General features: G+C 37.7%; 1 protein-coding gene across 12 annotated transcripts in view; it reads left to right on the forward strand.

Annotated features, from left to right (window-relative positions):
- MYO16 (myosin XVI) overlaps positions 1–17,960 on the forward strand; it is a 698,554-nt gene that overhangs the window by 279,519 nt on the left and 401,075 nt on the right. For all 12 annotated transcript variants that reach the window (XM_045377420.2, XM_005586232.4, XM_074021383.1 and 9 more), the window contains one exon: positions 7,414–7,538. In XM_045377420.2, the coding sequence (XP_045233355.2) occupies positions 7,414–7,538 (125 nt within the window). The remainder of the gene's footprint in view (positions 1–7,413; positions 7,539–17,960) is intronic.

Genomic DNA, 17,960 nt, shown 5'->3' on the forward strand with positions numbered 1-17,960 from the left:
CCCTTCAACTTTCCATTGCCCTTACTGCACTGCATTGTGGTTTAGTCAATGCTGGTGTTTTTGCAAGCCAGCAGAAATCTAGAGGCCAACAATGAAGGGACATTTTAACAGGCATCTGAAGTCCACAATTAGTGGGACTGGGTTTGTAATTATAATCTGTTCTCCCCTGGGAGGGGAAGGGAAGTCAACGAACACAATTGAATTTTGAGCTAATGAGAACAAAGTCATCTGAAATGTATTCTCTTAGAAGCGGGTAGTCCTAGCTGGAATTAGAGGCAAGGAAGTGAGGGCTTAAGTCAAGAACAGTTGTCTGCAAATTGACCTTTTGTGACACTTAGAACACAAAGGACATCAGAAGAAAGCCCTGTGGTCATGATACTAGCCTGAAAAGATGAGGGTGAGCCCCTAAATGCACTCACTGACAAAGGAGGTTTAATTATACAGGTCCAGCATATAATTTCATCAGTAAGTGCAGCCTTGGGAAAGTGGGAGGTATGAGAATCCCTGAGCCCAATATAGTATTAAACTAAAGAATTATGCCCCTCCTTTTTTCCCCTGCTGTTTAAGTATAAACAAAATAAAGAAATTCCAATCCCTTCAAAATGACCCTTGGCCAGAGAAAAGTTTACAGTTTTTAAGAGCCACATGGAGCTTATGTCGATACTCTTTTTGCCTCTAAGAAAACCTCACATCTGTCTCATTGTTCCCTTGTGCTCTCTGCCTCCTCCAGATTGCTTTTATGAAAAAGGTTTATTCTGAGGATGGCTTAGAATAATGTTAGTACTTAGCAGCAATGAGTTCTCAGATAAAATAGTCTCATTAGTTGTGAAAGCAAGGTAGATGTGGTTACCATGACAGGGGATGATGTGAGCATGGCCATGCTGCTGAAGGTCACAAGGTGGGGGTCTCAGGAAGAAGCAGGCTGGGTCGGGCTGGCAGTGCATTCAGTTTACCACTCTGCAGCTCAGTCGTGCCTGGGCACTATCACCTGTGGGAATGCTCACTCACTTTCTCCAAGTCTTGTTAGCTATGCCCTGTGGGAGGCGGATTCCATTACTTCTAAAGGGAATGAAGCTTGAAGTTATGCAGACTTCATTATTGGGAAGTTAATTATTTGAATCTTTGCCAGACTGCACAGGTAGCATGCAATTCTGAGTTTACATGAAAAACTTGGCACAGTGGTGCCTATAGTTAATAATACTGTATTGCATACTTTGAAATTTGCAAACATATGCAAATTTGCAAACATATATGAGATCATAGTTCGTATGCTAAGTGTTCTTATCACCAAATAATAGTAAAAATAACAGTAAATAAAGAGTGTGGGAGGAAATTTGGAGGTGATGGATATGTTTATGGCATATAATATGGGGATGTTTTCTGGGATGTATACTTACCTACAAACATCAAGTTGTATACGGTAAATATGTACAGTTTTTGTATGTTGGTCATACTGCAATAAAATGGTTTAAAAAAATAAAATCCGTGATGCCAAATTTTCAAAAAGTCCTTGACCATGTTTTGTTTCGCTGTGCCATGTCTATATTATTATTTCCTGCTTTTTCTGTCTTTCTGAATTTTAAAATGCTGCGGTAATAAATGTTTGTTTTAGAAAATAAAATGACATTTATTTTCTAATGCATTCATATTGCTTATAAACCTCTCCAACTCATTACAGCATTTTGTTTCATAGGAAATTTTAGTATTGCAAGATCAGTATTTTATATCCTTTGTAAAGAATAAAAATAAGTGTGTTCCTTTGAGAGGCTGATTTTTTAAAAGGAGTATGCAAAAACAAAACAAAACAAAAGAGAACAAAACAAGAGGAAAGTACTAACTCTTAAATGGTTAGTAGAAAATCTGCCACTACTATGGCTGTCACGGTCAGCTTGTTAAATACATGTTTGCTGGAACAAACTCAATTTAATATCTCTTAAATTTTTAATTCTGTTTGCCATTTGTCACTGCAGTCACTCTGGCCCGTGCCTTCACATCCATCTGCCCTTACCTCAGCTCATTCACAGTCTGCTTCTGCTTATGTTGGTCTTCCTCCCACTATCTCCATCATCTGCCGCCGTTCCCGGTAAATACTGTCTAATTCGATTTATTCTCTGGCCCTCTGCTTGGTACACTTTTACATTTATCTACTGTGACAACATGGGCTGACGTCTTTAGAAATCCTTACTATTTCAAGATGAGATTTTTATTATTATTTGGCTCTGGGTATTTCAGCATTGCGTTTTTATAACCAGGTGGTTGCAATCCTAGAATTTTCATTTTGCGTTGTGCAGTTTCGCATCCGAGTACTTATCACCTGTCACATCAGGATGCACGTGGCAGAGGAGGCCGGCAACGTCTTGAACAAGTTGATTACATGGAAAATCGCTGGTCACAAGTCCTAATTGTGCTGTCACCACCGACTTACACTGTAAACTCGGGGACAGCAATTAACCTCGGCTCACCGCCTGAGCCTGCCAGGCTGTAAAATGAGACAACCACGGAGAGCAATTGAGCATTTGATGAATATTAGATCTCCAGTGCAAGGAGAACCAGCTGGCATGCAAGGAAGGCAGTCGATTAGAAAGTGAGCCAGCATGGAAAGAAAGCACTGATGGGAGAGCCCGAGGAGTGCCCAGGATAAAAGATCAGCATAATGTGTACATTATACACACACATACAGAAATATTCTTGTCCCTGAAAGACACCAAAAGCTTTCGTTGGTTCTGCATACATCACCATTCACTGTCTTTTCTTCTTTCAAACCCATTCTTCTAACAATCATAGCTCACATTTATTTTCCTGAGTTCCTAGTTTCCTGTGGTTCAGCCCACTGAAGTTCAGTTTCTAAACCTGCAAACTCATTAGAAATGGCCTTGGAACAATTGTGATTACCTTCCTTAGTTTTCTATCCAGTGATAGCTTTCTTTCCTTTTTTATTACCTTATCTCTTTTTGACATTCAATGACTTTGGTGACACTCTCTTAGGAACATTCTCTCTCCTGCCATCTTCCCATGGTTTTCCTTCCTGTCTTCGAGCTTCTACTTAGGTTTCTTTCGAGTGTTTCCCGTGTCTGTCCAGCTTGCTAAATGTTGGTCCCTCCTGGGGCTTTGTCTTTGACAATCTTCCATCTCCTCCAATGCTGTTGCTGGGTTATCTCAGCCTTTTGCTTGTGTTGTTACCACTTGCTGGTTCTCAAGAATATCCCTGTAGCTTAATTATCTTCCAAGACCTTCATTCCTGTATATGCAGTTTTATTAAGTATCTTGACTTGAGTGTCAGATAGTTTGAAATAACATGTCTCTATGGAATGTATTATTGTCCTTTCACTGTCTGTATTTCATATTTGGCCATTATCACCAGGAACATCACTTCTCTTCCATATCGTCATGTCTGATTGTCGCCAATTCTTACAGATTCTACTTATTTGGTATCTTTCTAATATGTCCACCCAGATCACAAATCATGCTGTCACTGCCTTAATTAACATGCTGGTCTTTCTATTTTGGATTACTACAGTAGCTTCCAAAACTGGTCTTCTTGCCCCCAGTCTTAATCTTCCCCCTTCATTTTTCAGAGGACTCCTGGGTGAATCAGTTCACGAATATCATGTGTTTTTCTTTAGTTTAAGGCAGTTTATTTGAAATGCTCTCCCTGCACCAGCCTCTTCAAAATCATGCATTTTGATTTTGGGGTTACAGTTCCCATGACTATGTAAGATGGTCGCAAGTCACGCCTGCTGTTAGGGCTGGGAGAAGGGAATGGGTGGAGGGTAGCAGCACCCTTTCTGTGTATTTCTCTTTACTGGAACTACTTTATTTGTCTGCTCAACTTTTTTACTTCCGTGCGTCTCTTAGAACACTTACTATGAAGATAAAAATTTGGGTTAGCGGCAGTTCTATGAGCTTAGAGGATCCCATGCTAAAATCATGAGATAGGGCATATTATAGTGAATTGCAAATGCCTGTTTAGCTTTGTTTCCTTTTTGAGGGCAAAAATGATGTTTTATGTATGACCAAATGATGACACAATGGCATATGATAATGAATAAAAATAAGGCATATGCAGATCTTATAAAAACACCCAGGAGGAAGGATATGATTTTCCTTACAAATAGTACAGAAGGCATCACAGAGGTGTCACCTACACTAAGCTGAAGGTGAGGGGCTGGGTTACCGCAGGGAGACCAAGCAGAGTGGTCTGACCCAGGCATAGGGAGTAGCATAAGTGAAGGTAAGAAGATTGGAAAAGCCACAGAAGAGAGGCAGTGCAGATCCTCCTACAACTCAGGAGAGCCCACAGCTGTGCAGTTCAGCATGGTCATAAAACCATCATAATAGCAGCAAAGAGTAGCCCTAATATCAACAGAGAAAAGGAAAAGTTGAATTCTTACAAAAACAATATTACCTTAAGAGGGACGGTTAAGGAAAGTTAAGTTAGGGTTCAGATTGACTTGGGGTGTTGATGTAATTTCAGTTTTGCACAAGAATCCAGTGATATTATTAGATTAAACCAGGTGGTGATAATATCACAAGTAATAATGTGTGGATTTTAGGTAAATTATTTTGTTTCTTAATTCTTATATTAAAATAAATTACTAAATTTCTTTCAAAATAATACATCTAAACAGACCTTCCATTAATTTATTTTCAAAAAACAGTATGAAAATCTACATTTTGTAGAGAAAATGAGAATGGACCCATTATCCATTACAAAATAGACTTATGGGCTCTATCCATCTTGGCTGGTTTTATCCAGGAGCATTAAAGAAATTTGACAACCAAGAGAGGGAGTTTCTGTTGTGTTGTGTTAACCAAAAGTGATTTGGACTACTTTCCTGAATATATAAAAAAAAGAAATCTAAAATTCACATTTTAATTGGCATCGTATCTGATTCAAAATTAAGTTTTCAAGCATTAGGATACAATGTAATAATATTCCCCTGTGATATCTTCACAACAGGGACCAGAAATAGATTTTTTTTCTCTTAATATAATGAGTCTGCAGTGAGTGATGTCTTATCTCTGTTTTAATTTGTTACTTGTCTTTAATCTTGTGTTTTTATCACTCCCTTTTAAATACATAATTATATAAAAGATACATACAACTTTAGTAGACATTGTAACATCCTAAAAGTTAACAAAGTAACTTTAGAGTGACTATCAGATTCTTCTGCTACTTTAGCATGCAAAATTGAAGGCTGACATCTGAGAAATGATATTTGCCAAAATAAAATCACACATGAAATTTCATAATCCTGAAAGTCAGAATAAGTGACAGTTTTAGCTGGTTCATAACAGACCTCAAATGACTCTATAAGGGAAATGTTAGTTCTAAAATGGCATGTCCATGATTCAGAAGCTGAGGAATGGTCACGGGTGTTTCTATTTCTTGTTTCTACTAAAATGGACTAGCTTTGAACAGAATATTTGAAACGAGATACATTATTCAAATACTGCATTTTGCTTTACTTTGTTTTGTTACTCCATGCTTCCTAAATGACCAAACGATAATATATGACGCACCCAAATGAGAGGTATGAAAAACACATGTCAGAAAGCTGACTAATAATCACAGATCACTTTTATTTAGTGCTTTCTGAAAGCTAAATACGTGTTATAAGTTTTATGTGTTTTAACTCATTCTCAAGCAACGGACTAATCAAATACTACCAACACCATTTTGCAGTTGAAGAAACAGAGGCAGAGGATAAGTTACTTGCCCACGTTGGCACAAGTAGTCATTGATACACACAGCACTAACACCCAAGCAGGTTGAGTGCAGAGCGCCTCTTCTCTATTGCTCATCCAGGTTCGGAGAAGGAGCTGTGGCATGAGGCAGAGTTGAAGTGCCCCAAGGGGAAAAATGATACCAGATATGCAACATGCTTGATGTGGTTTCTGCTATAGAGCTACCTCTTAAAAGAATGAACTATTATCTGAGGGACTAAGCACATTGAAGCCCACATAGGTTAAATAACTTTCGCAGAGTCAACCTGAGGAAGGAAACTACAGATAGGCACGTTCAGGAGCATCAATCCGAGGTTTATTCTTGGGTCCACTGTGCCAGGCTTTCTCTTGATGTTTGCTGCCAGGATGCAATCACATAAGAGAAAAGTGCTCAGAAAAGTGGCTGGTTCATAGCAAACATTTGCTATGAGGGAGGGATCACCATCATTATCATTTTTCCCTTGGAAAAAGATGAATTAGTTCTCCTTAGCAGATACCTGTTTTGTTCAGGAACCAATGCTAGGAATAGGAGACACATCAGTGAAGAGATACAGCTACCACAGAGATGATACATCATGAAATTTCAGGTTAAAATATATGCTGAATAGAGGTATAGGCAGGAATTTAGCAGACCTGAGCCTTCTGTGCACCACTTCCCCTCCTGGGTGAAGTCAGACTGTGGATTCTGCACTCAATGTTAGTTATCTTTATTAACATTAGTAGTCATTAAATGTTCAATGGATGCATCTTTTTAAAAACTTATTTTAAAGTCATTTTAGATTACAAGAAAGTCTAAAGATAGCACAGAGTTCCCAAATGCCCTTCACAGAGCTTCCCCTAATGTGAACACGTACATAGTCATGGTACATTTATCAAAACTAAAAAGTTAACATTGGGACAATATTAACTGTACTAAACTGAAGACTTTATTCATAGTTTTCCAGTTTTTATACTAACGTCTTTTTTTTTTTTTTTTTTTTTTTTGTGATGGAGTTTTGCTCTTGGTGCCCAGGCTGGAGTGCAATGGTGCAATCTTGGCTCACTGCAACCTCCACCTCCTGGGTTCAAGTGATTCTTCTGCCTCAGCCTCTCGGGTAGCTGGGATTATAGGTGCTCGCCACCACATCCAGCTAGTTTTTGTACTTTTACTATAGATGGGATATCACTGTGTTGTCCAGGCTGGTCTTCAATTCCTGACCTCAAGTGATCTGCCCACCTTGGCTTCCTAAAGTGCTGGGATGAGGTGTGACCCACCATGCCCAGCCTAAAGTCTTTTCTTCTATTCCAGGATATTAGATTGCTTTTGGAAGCAACTATTTTGGCCAGAAAAATCATAGAGATCAAAAACTGTATCTTTGTTGTTTCCATTTAAGTATTTTAAAATACTTTGAGTAATGTATGTTGATGATTTATATTAAAACAGATATTATTTGAAAACCTGCCATTATAAGGCATCGTATCATACTTTAGAACATAACAAGAGATAATTTTATATTTTTTAAAGACTATAGTTGGAAATACAATATGTGCAAAGATAAACAATCAGTTCTTTGAATGAGTGTTCAAAGTAGAAGAGGAGCTTCAAAGAAGAACATGTTGAAAGAATAGATGATGAAGCTAGGCTTTGACCCCCAGGAACTGAGAACTACCTCTCCATTCTGGTTGAAAGGCTCTTTCTCCCCACAGGAGTGGATTTGACCTCACTGCGCCAGATGAAGCTTCAGAGACCCATGAGCATGTTAACAGATGTCAAACACTTCTTGTCATCTGGAGGAAATGTCAATGAGAAAAATGATGAAGGAGTAACCCTGGTAAGTTCATATATTTGACTCAGAAACTGTTTAAAGAGAGAATTTAAGTTGATTTATAAAACATAGACATCATTACAATTAACCTTTAAATAATTGTTGTGATCATAAAAGTAATACATGTCAGTTGTAGAAATTTTGGAAAACACCTAAGTAGGCAAAGAAGAAAATGCAGACCCAGTGGTTCCATTGTTGTGTATCTACCCAAAGAATATAAATCATTCTACCATAGACACATGCATGCGTATGTTCATCCCAATGCTGTTTATAATAGCAAAGACATGGAATCAACCTAGGTGTCCATCAAGGTGGAAGGATACAGAAAACATCGTACATAAACACTGTGGAATACTACACAGCTGTAAAAAGAACAAAACCATGTCCTTCATAGCCACATGGATGCAGCTAAAGGCCGTTACCTAAGAGAATTAACATAAGAACAGAAAACCAAATATCACATTTTCTCACTCATAAGTGGGAGCTGAACACTGAGTCCACATGGATACAAAGAAGGAAATGGGACACCAGGGCCCACTTCAGGGTGGAGAGTGGGAGGAGGGTGAGGACGACACACCACCTAAGGGGTACTATGCTCATTACCTGCGTAATGAAAAAATCTGTACATCAAGCCCCTACAACACGCAATTTACCCATGTAACAACATGCACATGTATCACACTGATCCTAAAATAAAAGCTAGAAGGAAAAAATGCAAAATACTTATGCCACTACCTAGGGAAACCCAATGTCTCTAGGTTGGTATATTTTCTTCAAGCCTTCCTCCTATGTATGTTTTTCCTACAAATTTAAAATAATTGTATGCATTACTTAGTCCATGTTGGTTTTGAAATGTAACTTATAGGAGCATGCTTTTATTTTAGTGTTCAGTAAAACAAACTATGAATGACTTTGGTGAGTGAATTTCTAAATTCAAGCAAACTCCTGTCATTACTTTTTATTGCTCTCAAGCACTGTTGCAGTAAATTATTAAAAGATCAACTAAATTTGGATAAATTTGTATATACTTGATGTCTAATCACCAAAATAAGAACATTTTGCCCTAGTGACCCATAAAACTTACCTGGGTTACTGTGAGTTACAATTAATGATGACAGAAAGAAATGTAATACCCAGTGGAAAAATTTTTGAGAGAAAGTAAACTAGAATAGGAGAAAGGAGTTCGGAATTCTGAAGTATGAATTGCACAGAAATGCTTCAAATCAGTGATTCATTTCTCCCATGAAAGAAAATGTGGTGTGAGGTTGAAGACAGTTGATAAGGAAAGTGATTTAACTAAATAGATAAAAGCTTTGTTGTCTGAAAAGTTTTCTTGAGATCTAATACATTTTTTACATTTATTAAATGCAGATTAAGTGCCTGTGACCTCTAGATGGTCACATTCTAAAAATGTGTTGTTTTCTTATGACTTAGGGTTACATTGTTATAGTCTCCTAAAGTTTATAAATGTATAAGTATTGATTCTGGAAAATAAAATTTAGAAACTCTAACTTTAAAATGTTATAATTGTAGAAGCTTCTAAAATTTTCTTTTTCCTTCCTTCCTTCCTTCCTTCCTTCCTTCCTTCCTTCCTTCCTTCCTTCCGTCCGTCCGTCCTTCCTTCCTTCCTTCCTTCCTTCCTTCCTTCCTTCCTTCCTTCCTTCCTTCCTTCTTTTTTTTTTTTTTTCGGAGTCTTGTTCTGTCGCCCAGGTTGGAGTGCAGTGGCATGATCTTGGCTCACTGCAACCTCCACCTCCCAGATTCAAGTGATTCTCATGTCCAAGTGATTCTCCTGCCTCAGCCTCCTGAGTAGCTGAGACTCCAGGCATGTGCCACCATGCCCAGCTACATTTTTGTATTTTTATTAGAGACGGGGTTTCACCATGTTGGCCAGGATTGTCTCGATCTCCTGACCATGTGAGATGACCCCCTCAGCCTCCCAAAGTGCTGGGATTACAGGTGTGAGTCACTGTACCTGGCCAGCTTCTAAAATTTTTAAATTATGCTTTCCTAAATTTTGTCTTCCAAAATTGATATTTACAAATTTGTAAACTTTAGAAGACTATAACAAGGTAACTCTTTCATAAGAAAAGAAAGCAGAGCATATTTAGAGTGTTTCGAAAAATAACGCATTCAAACAGCAAAAGCATTCAGAATTAATGAAGAAATGTAACTGGCCACACGCAATGAACAAAACAATAGTGACCAAAATTATTTTGTCATGGATCCACATTTCAGTTGGGAAAATGGGTACTAGACACTATAAATGAGCTAAATATATGGGATCCTAGCAATAAATGCAAGGGAAAAAACAACACAGGGACATGCTGGTCATATTGTTGCCATTTTGGATGGATAGATAGGAAAGATCTAACCAACAAGGGTGTTTTCCATAATGACTTCAAAGAAGAGAGAGCACAGTGGGGCTGTGAAGGGAGAGTGTTTCAGGCTGAGAGTGAGAAGGGCAAACCATAAACTCCTACAGTGTCAGGGGCGAGTGTGGTGTGCTTGAGAAACAGCAAGGAGCCCGTATGGCTGAAGCAGTGTCAACAAGGAAGGAGAGGTGCTGGGTCCAGACCACACAAGCTTTTATGGGCCTATATGAGGACCACGGCTATGACTCTGCATGGGATGGGAAGATAGTGGGAAGTTCAGAAGAGAGGAGGGGCATGAGCCTGCTCCATTTTAAAAGGATCACCTACTCTGGCTGTTGTGTTAAGAACTGACTGAACATGCTGCTATAAAGACACATGCACACATATGTTTATTGCGGCACTATTCACAATAGCAAAGACTTGGAATCAACCCAAATGTCCATCAGTGACAGACTGGATTAAGAAAATGTGGCACATATACACCATGGAATACTATGCAACCATAAAAAAGGATGAGTTCGTGTCCTTTGTAGGGACATGGATGCAGTTGGAAACCATCATTCTCAGCAAACTCACAAGAACAGAAAACCAAACACCATATGTTCTCACTCATAGGTGGGAATTGAACAGTGAGATCACTTGGACACAGGAAGGGGAACGTCACACACCAGGTCCTATTGTGGGGAGGGGGTAGAGGGGAGGGATAGTATTACGAGATATACCATTAACTCGTAAATGACGAGTTAATGGGTGCAGCACACCAACATGGCACATGGATACATATGTAACAAACCTGCACGTTATGCACATGTACCCTAGAACTTAAAAGAACTGACTGAAAAGGACAGGGGCGAACCTGAGAGTTTGTTTAGGAGTAACTTCTAATAGGACAGGTTTGGAGTTGACTTTACCTCCTTTATTAGAATTGCAGCAAAATAACGAAATATAACATATCTCTTTTTAAAAGGGATCTTTTAGTTTACATTATCTTCTTGTTAAAGTAAATAGGAGCCTCAGAAAATGATACAATTTTAATAAACAATGTGTTACAGAGTATATGAAAATGAATTCGTCAGTTTGAGAATATAGTCTTTGAAAATATTAATGTGATAATTACTTTTCCAGTAATCTAGGCAATCAGTGATGTGGCTTAGACAACAGGGGTAGAATTGTAGTGCAATTAGACCTCCTAATAAATGTGTTGTGTGAGATAAAGTGAAGGCTTTAGAATGACTCTAAGCATTTTTAGCTTAAACTACCAGTGTGATGGAGATGGCATCAAATGAGATGAGGCTGAAGAAGACACAAGCCTAAAGCAGGAAAGATCGCATCAGTTCTGGAGATACTAAGTTTAAAGTGCCTCTTAGCCATCTTAATGGAGCTGTTGGATTTGTGGTTGGACATTGGAGTCTAGAATTCAGATCTCTAGATGAAAGAAAGAATTTGGAGAACATTAGCATATATGTGATATTGAAAGTTTTGATACTGGATGAAGTCACTACTTATATGCAGAAGGAAAGAAATTTGGGACCAAGCCATGGAGATGAAGAAGAGGAGGCTCCAGAAAGGAGATGAGAAGGAGCAAGCAGTAAGGAAGGTGGAAAACTAAGAGGACAAAATGTCCTGGGAGCCAAGTGAAAAGTTTGAGGAAGAGGGAAGAATGATAGACTAGCAAATACTGCTGAGGGGTCAGTTAAATGGGAAATGTGAATTGGGTATTGGACTTAGTAACTTGGAGGTCATTGACTTTCTCTTGGAGGACAGTTTCAGTGGACTAGTAGGATCAAAAGTCTGATTGGTGTGAGTTATTTAATAATTCATTTATTACATGTAATGAATTAATGCCTAACACATAATAGAAACGCAATAGAGCCTTTGTTTCTTTGTATGGTAGAACATATTACAACTTCATATTTTTTTTAAAAAACACTGCTAAGTAAAAACAAAATGCATACTTCAACCACTGCTAAATAAAAGAGCATACACACTTCAGTAGAGAAGCTATTAAAACAATCAATACAGAGCAATAAATTGCTATGATTTTCAAGCATTTTCAATTTTGACTTTCCTTGTGACCTTGTTTTTATTGAACAGAGAGCATAAATGTTGCAAATAATTGTTCTAAAATAACCAAATCTTGTGGTCATCATTTTTGAGCTTTTAACAAGAAAGTAACAATGAACAAAAGACTAGAATGAAAATTACAGCATTTAACAGCCATTGGTTTGGTTTGATTCACATGTCTGAATTGGTTAGTCTGTGTATGTTAATAACTGTCATTTCCTTGTGTTTTCTTTTCTGTAAGATATATAGTGTATTTATCTATTATGGCGACAAGGAGAAGAAGACACTTTTGTTCACAGATTGATTTCCATACCTGAGTTGGAATGTCAGTTGTGGTTCAAAATTAAGCATAATTTTTCACACTGTAAAATTGTTATGTGCAAAAGGGAAGAAACTAACAACGAAGGTTCGATAGGAATAAACTTCTAATAGGACAGGTTTGGAGTTGACTTTACCTCCTTTATTAGAATTGCAGCAAAATAACCAAATATAACATATCTCTTTTTAAAAGGGATCTTTTAGTTTATATTATCTTCTTGTTAAAGTAAATAGGAGCCTCAGAAAATGATGCAATTTTAATAAACACCATGTTACAGAGTATATGAAAATGAATTCGTCAGTTTGAGAATATAGTCTTTGAAAATATTAATGTGATAACTAGCATATATATTATGAAGACATTGTTGTTTTATTGTTTACTGTGTTAGCACATAATTTGATATATCACATCTGGCCTTGAGGCTTATTTATTTGCCTTGTTAGGAAAGAATTATTCAGGAGATGCAGGTATCAAGCAATTTTATTTTTGTCACCTTTATTTCAGTAATGCTGGTTCATGCCTTACTTATAGCTGGAGACAGCCATTTATTTTATGGTCATTTTTAAAGAATACAACTTCTGTGGTCACTTTATGTCATAAACCAACCTCAAATTAAAGTGTCCAATCCCATATTACAATTAAAACTCTCAACTTAAGTCAGGAGTTGTCGAATTTTTGTGCCATACTTCCCAGTGACCCTTGGGTGTAGCCCATGGATCACCTTTCAAAATAATTTTTAAATGTAATAACAAATGGGGCGATTCCTCAAGGATCTAGAACTAGATGTACCATATGACCCAGCCATCCCATTACTGGGGATATACCCAAAGGATTATAAATCATGCTGCTATAAAGACACATGCACACGTATGTTCATTGTGGCATTATTCACAATAGCAAAGACTTGGAATCAACCCAAATGTCCATCAGTGACAGACTGGATTAAGAAAATGTGGCACATATACACCATGGAATACTATGCAGCCATAAAAAAGGATGAGTTTGTGTCCTTTGTAGGGACATGGATGCAGCTGGAAACCATCATTCTTAGCAAACTATCACAAGAACAGAAAACCAAACACCACATGTTCTCACTCATAGGTGGGAACTGAATAATGAGATCACTTGGACTCGGGAAGGGGGACATCACACACTGGGGCCTATTATGGGGAGGGGGGAGGGGGGAGGGATTGCATTGGGAGTTATACCTGATGTAAATGACGAGTAGTTGGGTGCTGACGAGTTGATGGGTGCAGCACAGCAACATGGCACAAGTATACATATGTAACAAACCTGCACGTTATGCACATGTACCCTAGAACTTAAAGTATAATAAAAAAAAAAAAAAAAAAAAAAAAACAAAAAAAAACAAAAAACAAATGGGGCATAGAAAATAAATTATGTTGAAATATAGTCATCATAATATTAAAAGTCAATATTGCACTCTTCCAAATGGTCCTTTATGCTCACTCAGCTTTTGGGAATTTGGGGACACTCCAGATTCCCTCAGTTAAGCTGTGCTTGCTCCATAAGGCACCTCCTAAAATAGAACCAGAAATGACCACAGCTTCATGGGTAAACCAGCCCATCTCTTGCCATTTACTTTGTGCCTGCAAGAATCAAAACCAGTTTATCATATGTCCATCAGACTACTCAGGATATGTAGCTTCTCAGGGTGGTCTCTACAGCCTTTCTTTGCCATAAAATTGGGAGGTGCTCACATCCACCCTGACACTACCATCTACACACAGTGGAAAGGGGAAGTGGACTCCTAATACACTAAGAGTGCTCTTTAATAATTGTTCAACACTTTGTCTCATTCTGTCTTTTATTTCTGACCTACTGAGCCCTCAGTCTCGAGGTAGAGTTCAAAAGTCATCTGAGAAGTTTTAGGGCAACTATTTTCCAATCTACATATGTAATCTCACTTTGGGATATGATTTATAGTATTTTCATACTTCTGTCAAAGCTGAGATAGTAAAAATCCTGTGTTAGTGTTATGATGCAATGGATGAAGAAGACCTGAAATTATTGGCCAACAATCCTGACTGAACCTAGGAGGTATTTGAATGGTCCTCAAGATTAGTTTTCATTTCTTCCTAACATAGTTTTTATTAAAATATAGCATTAGCCTCAGCATAATCTTCGAGCTTCAGAGTGGCAGGAGTCACAGAGCTTCAATAAGAACAGATTCAGTGGGAATGTATAATAATATTTAACATTTTACATACAGATTAGTAAAAAATCAGATGCACAAATAAAAGGGTAAGATATTTAAAAACGTCAGATATTTTCCAAGTTATACATGTGGAAAAGACTTAAGCCTCTGGCAAAGACCATTACAATGTAAAAATATGATGAAAAAACACAGAAATGTTATCTTTGATTATGTCAGAAATTGTAATTGATGTTTTGCATTAAGGAGTAAGCAAAATTAAGAGGCAACAGGTAATTTTCTGAGAGTAATATTTGCAACAGGTTTCCCAAAATTTCAAAATATGCGGAGTTCGTAGAAATTAACAACAACAACAACAACAACAAAACACCTCTCGCTGGGAAATAAGCAATAATAAGAATCAATTCACAAAAGAAAAATATCCAACTAGCCTATGTATATGACAAGAGGACCACTGTTGGGAGTTAAGTAAATGCAAATTATTTGAAATCATTTTAGAAATAAATAATAATGAAGACCAGAAAAGCTAAGGGTCTGTGCAAATGGATTCTTTCATACACTGCTGGACTGTGGGTAAATTGGTACATTCTAGAACTCTGCATGGCAACATGCCACAGGAACTTGAAAAAATGCTCATTATTTTAGAATCAGGATATATCAGAAGGAAATCACTATGAACATATATAATAATCACCAACAAAATAGTTTTTAAAAGCAATATAAAAACGGTAATTACATAAATATCCAACAATTAGGAATTAGCCCAGTCAATGAAATGTGTCTGTATAATTGTATACTATGCTTTCCTAAAAATCTAGGATTTAGAAGCCCAACAGCACCATGATAAAGAGGCCAGATAGACCCAGCTCGGTGCTCATCCTGGAAGTCTCCATCACTTCCAAGCTGTGACTTGTGCTGGCTTCTTAAAGTCTGAGTTATCATCTTCTCATCTTTTAAGCTGGAATAATAAGAGTGTCACATTATAAGATAACCAGGCCCAAGGAGGCTGTGCATGTAAATCACTCAGCTTATTGTCTAGTTCATACACAGCGAGCTCTCCATCAAAGTTAGCCTTTAAGTGATCCAAACATTCCACAGCATGGAAAATATTAACTATATTTGAATAAAATAAATTGCTAGGTACACAGTGATTCTAATTTTATTTAATATTATTTTAAATTGACAAATAATACTCCTATGCATTTATGGGGTACAATGTGGTGTTTTGATATATGTATACAGTGTGAAATTGTTAAATCACACTAAGTTAACCTATCTACCACTTTTCTTATCATTTTTTGTTGAGACATTTGAAATGTATTCTTAGTTATTTTAAAATGTATAATACATTTTTTATTGACAATAGTCATCCTGCTTTGCAGTGGATCTCAAAACATATTTCTCCTGTCTAGTTGAAACTTTGCACCCTTTGACCAACCACTCTTCATTTTCTCTCTTCCCCTCCCCCAGTCCCTGGCAACCATCATTCTTCTCTCTACTTTTATGAGTTTTACTGATTTAGATTTCATGTAGAAGCGAGGTCATGCAGTATTTGTCTTTCTGTGCCTGATTTATTTCACTTAACCTAATGGCCTTCAGTTTCATCCACATTGTTTCAAATGACAGGGTTTCTTTCTTTTTGAAGGGTGAATAGTATTCCATTATGTATATATACTACATTTTTATGTATTTACCACTTGATGAACACTGAACTTGGCTGTTACGAATAGTGCTGCAGTGAGCGTGGGAGTATGAATATCCCTATGACATAGTGACTTCCATTCGTTATACATCCCGGAGTGGGGTTTCTGGATCATAAGGTAGCTATATTTTTAGTTTTTTGAGGAACATCTGTACCATTTTCCATAATGGCTGTACTAACTTACATTTCTACCAGTAACACACAGATACTCCCTTTCTCTGCGTCCTTGCCAACGCTTACTTGTCATCTTTTAAAACAGCCATCCTAACGGGTATGTGGTGATATTTCATTGTGGTTTTAATTTGCAGCTCCCTAATGTTGAGTAATGCTGAGCATTTTTGCATCAGCCCATCAGCCAATTGTATATCTTCTTTCGACAAGTGTCTGTTCAAGTCCTTAGGCCATTTTTAAATTGGGTTATTTGTTTTCTTGTTATTCAGTTGTTTGAGGGTCCTGCTTTTATAAAGGGAGTTGCATCGTCAAATAGAAAGAAATCACCAGAATCTGAAAAGCGAAGCAGTTATCCAGAAAGTCCAATTGTCAGTATCTTTAATGTCTTTTTATGTTTTACATATTTTAAACTCTGAAAAATAAATACAAAGTAATTTAAAGTTAGGAAAACCTTTCTGGATTTTACTCGAATACATGCTTGAAAGGGCCCAAGTGTGTGTTGCTCTTAAAACCCAGGCAGGGCCCTCTTGTATTTAATCTGTGGACGCTGGCTCTGTGCTGCCTTAAACCCTGTCCGGAGCGATTGATTCAGCTGAGAACCAACACTGAAAACAATGATAATGCTACTTATTTTAATTTCTATAAATATTGGGTTGAGGTACTATTTTTCAAATATCAGAACTGTCTTTGGGAAAATAAATGGAAAATCTCAAACTTCAGAAATCATTGGTAGAGCATGTTTTCTAGCGATTAACACTATCAGTAAATGAACAGGCTGTCAAAGACTGAGATGCTGTAATAGGAAATGGGCACAGTGCTGGGGGCTTTGACCTGATGCAGTGAAAACTTACCCTTATATGGGATTATAAAAAGAGAAGATGTTCTAATGACCGAATGACCCTGTTGTCTGTCTTTCCCAGGCCTACGTCACACTGGATGTGTGTGTGTTGGGGGACAGTTTTAGAGATCCCTTCTAGAGTAGACTCAGTCTCCCAAATGTGGAGCCTGGGATTCACCTGTGCTTTCATAGCTGAAAAACACTAGGACTTGGTGATGGTTTTGCAAAGCACACCAGGAGGCAATATGCCACATTTACCAAACAAGACTGTGCCTGCACTGATGGAGAGCCATGGGAAAGCTGAAGCAAGCATATAGATACTGTGTATCATCCAGAGACTAAATGTTAATATAAAATTAGTATGTGGAAGGGTGAGGGACATAGAAGTGGTTTACAGAAAGAAGAAAAAAATTATATTAACATACAAAAATGATGGTGTGAATGCAAGATGTTTAGGAGCCTCAGTATGGTAGTGTTATCCTCGTGGCTTGACTTCACTGTGTGACTGCGTGTCCACTCTTCTGTGCTATTTCAAGTCTGAGTGCTGGAGGCTGCAGAGCATGGCCTCAGATCTCAGTGACCATGCTTCTTCCTTGGGTCAGTTACCTAAACGCTAAACCACTGCTTCTCCGTCTGCAAAATAAGGGCAACAATCATATCACAGATGGTAAAGATTAGAAGAAATAACTCACAGCTTTTATACCTAATGTTTTAGAAGCCTCTCCAACCACCTGTCCTGCTTTGTAGCTACATAGGTGGTTTCCAAATTGTTATTTTTGTGGG

This window comes from Macaca fascicularis, chromosome 17, assembly GCF_037993035.2.
Source record: "Macaca fascicularis isolate 582-1 chromosome 17, T2T-MFA8v1.1".
NCBI classification, from domain to species: domain Eukaryota; kingdom Metazoa; phylum Chordata; class Mammalia; order Primates; family Cercopithecidae; genus Macaca; species Macaca fascicularis.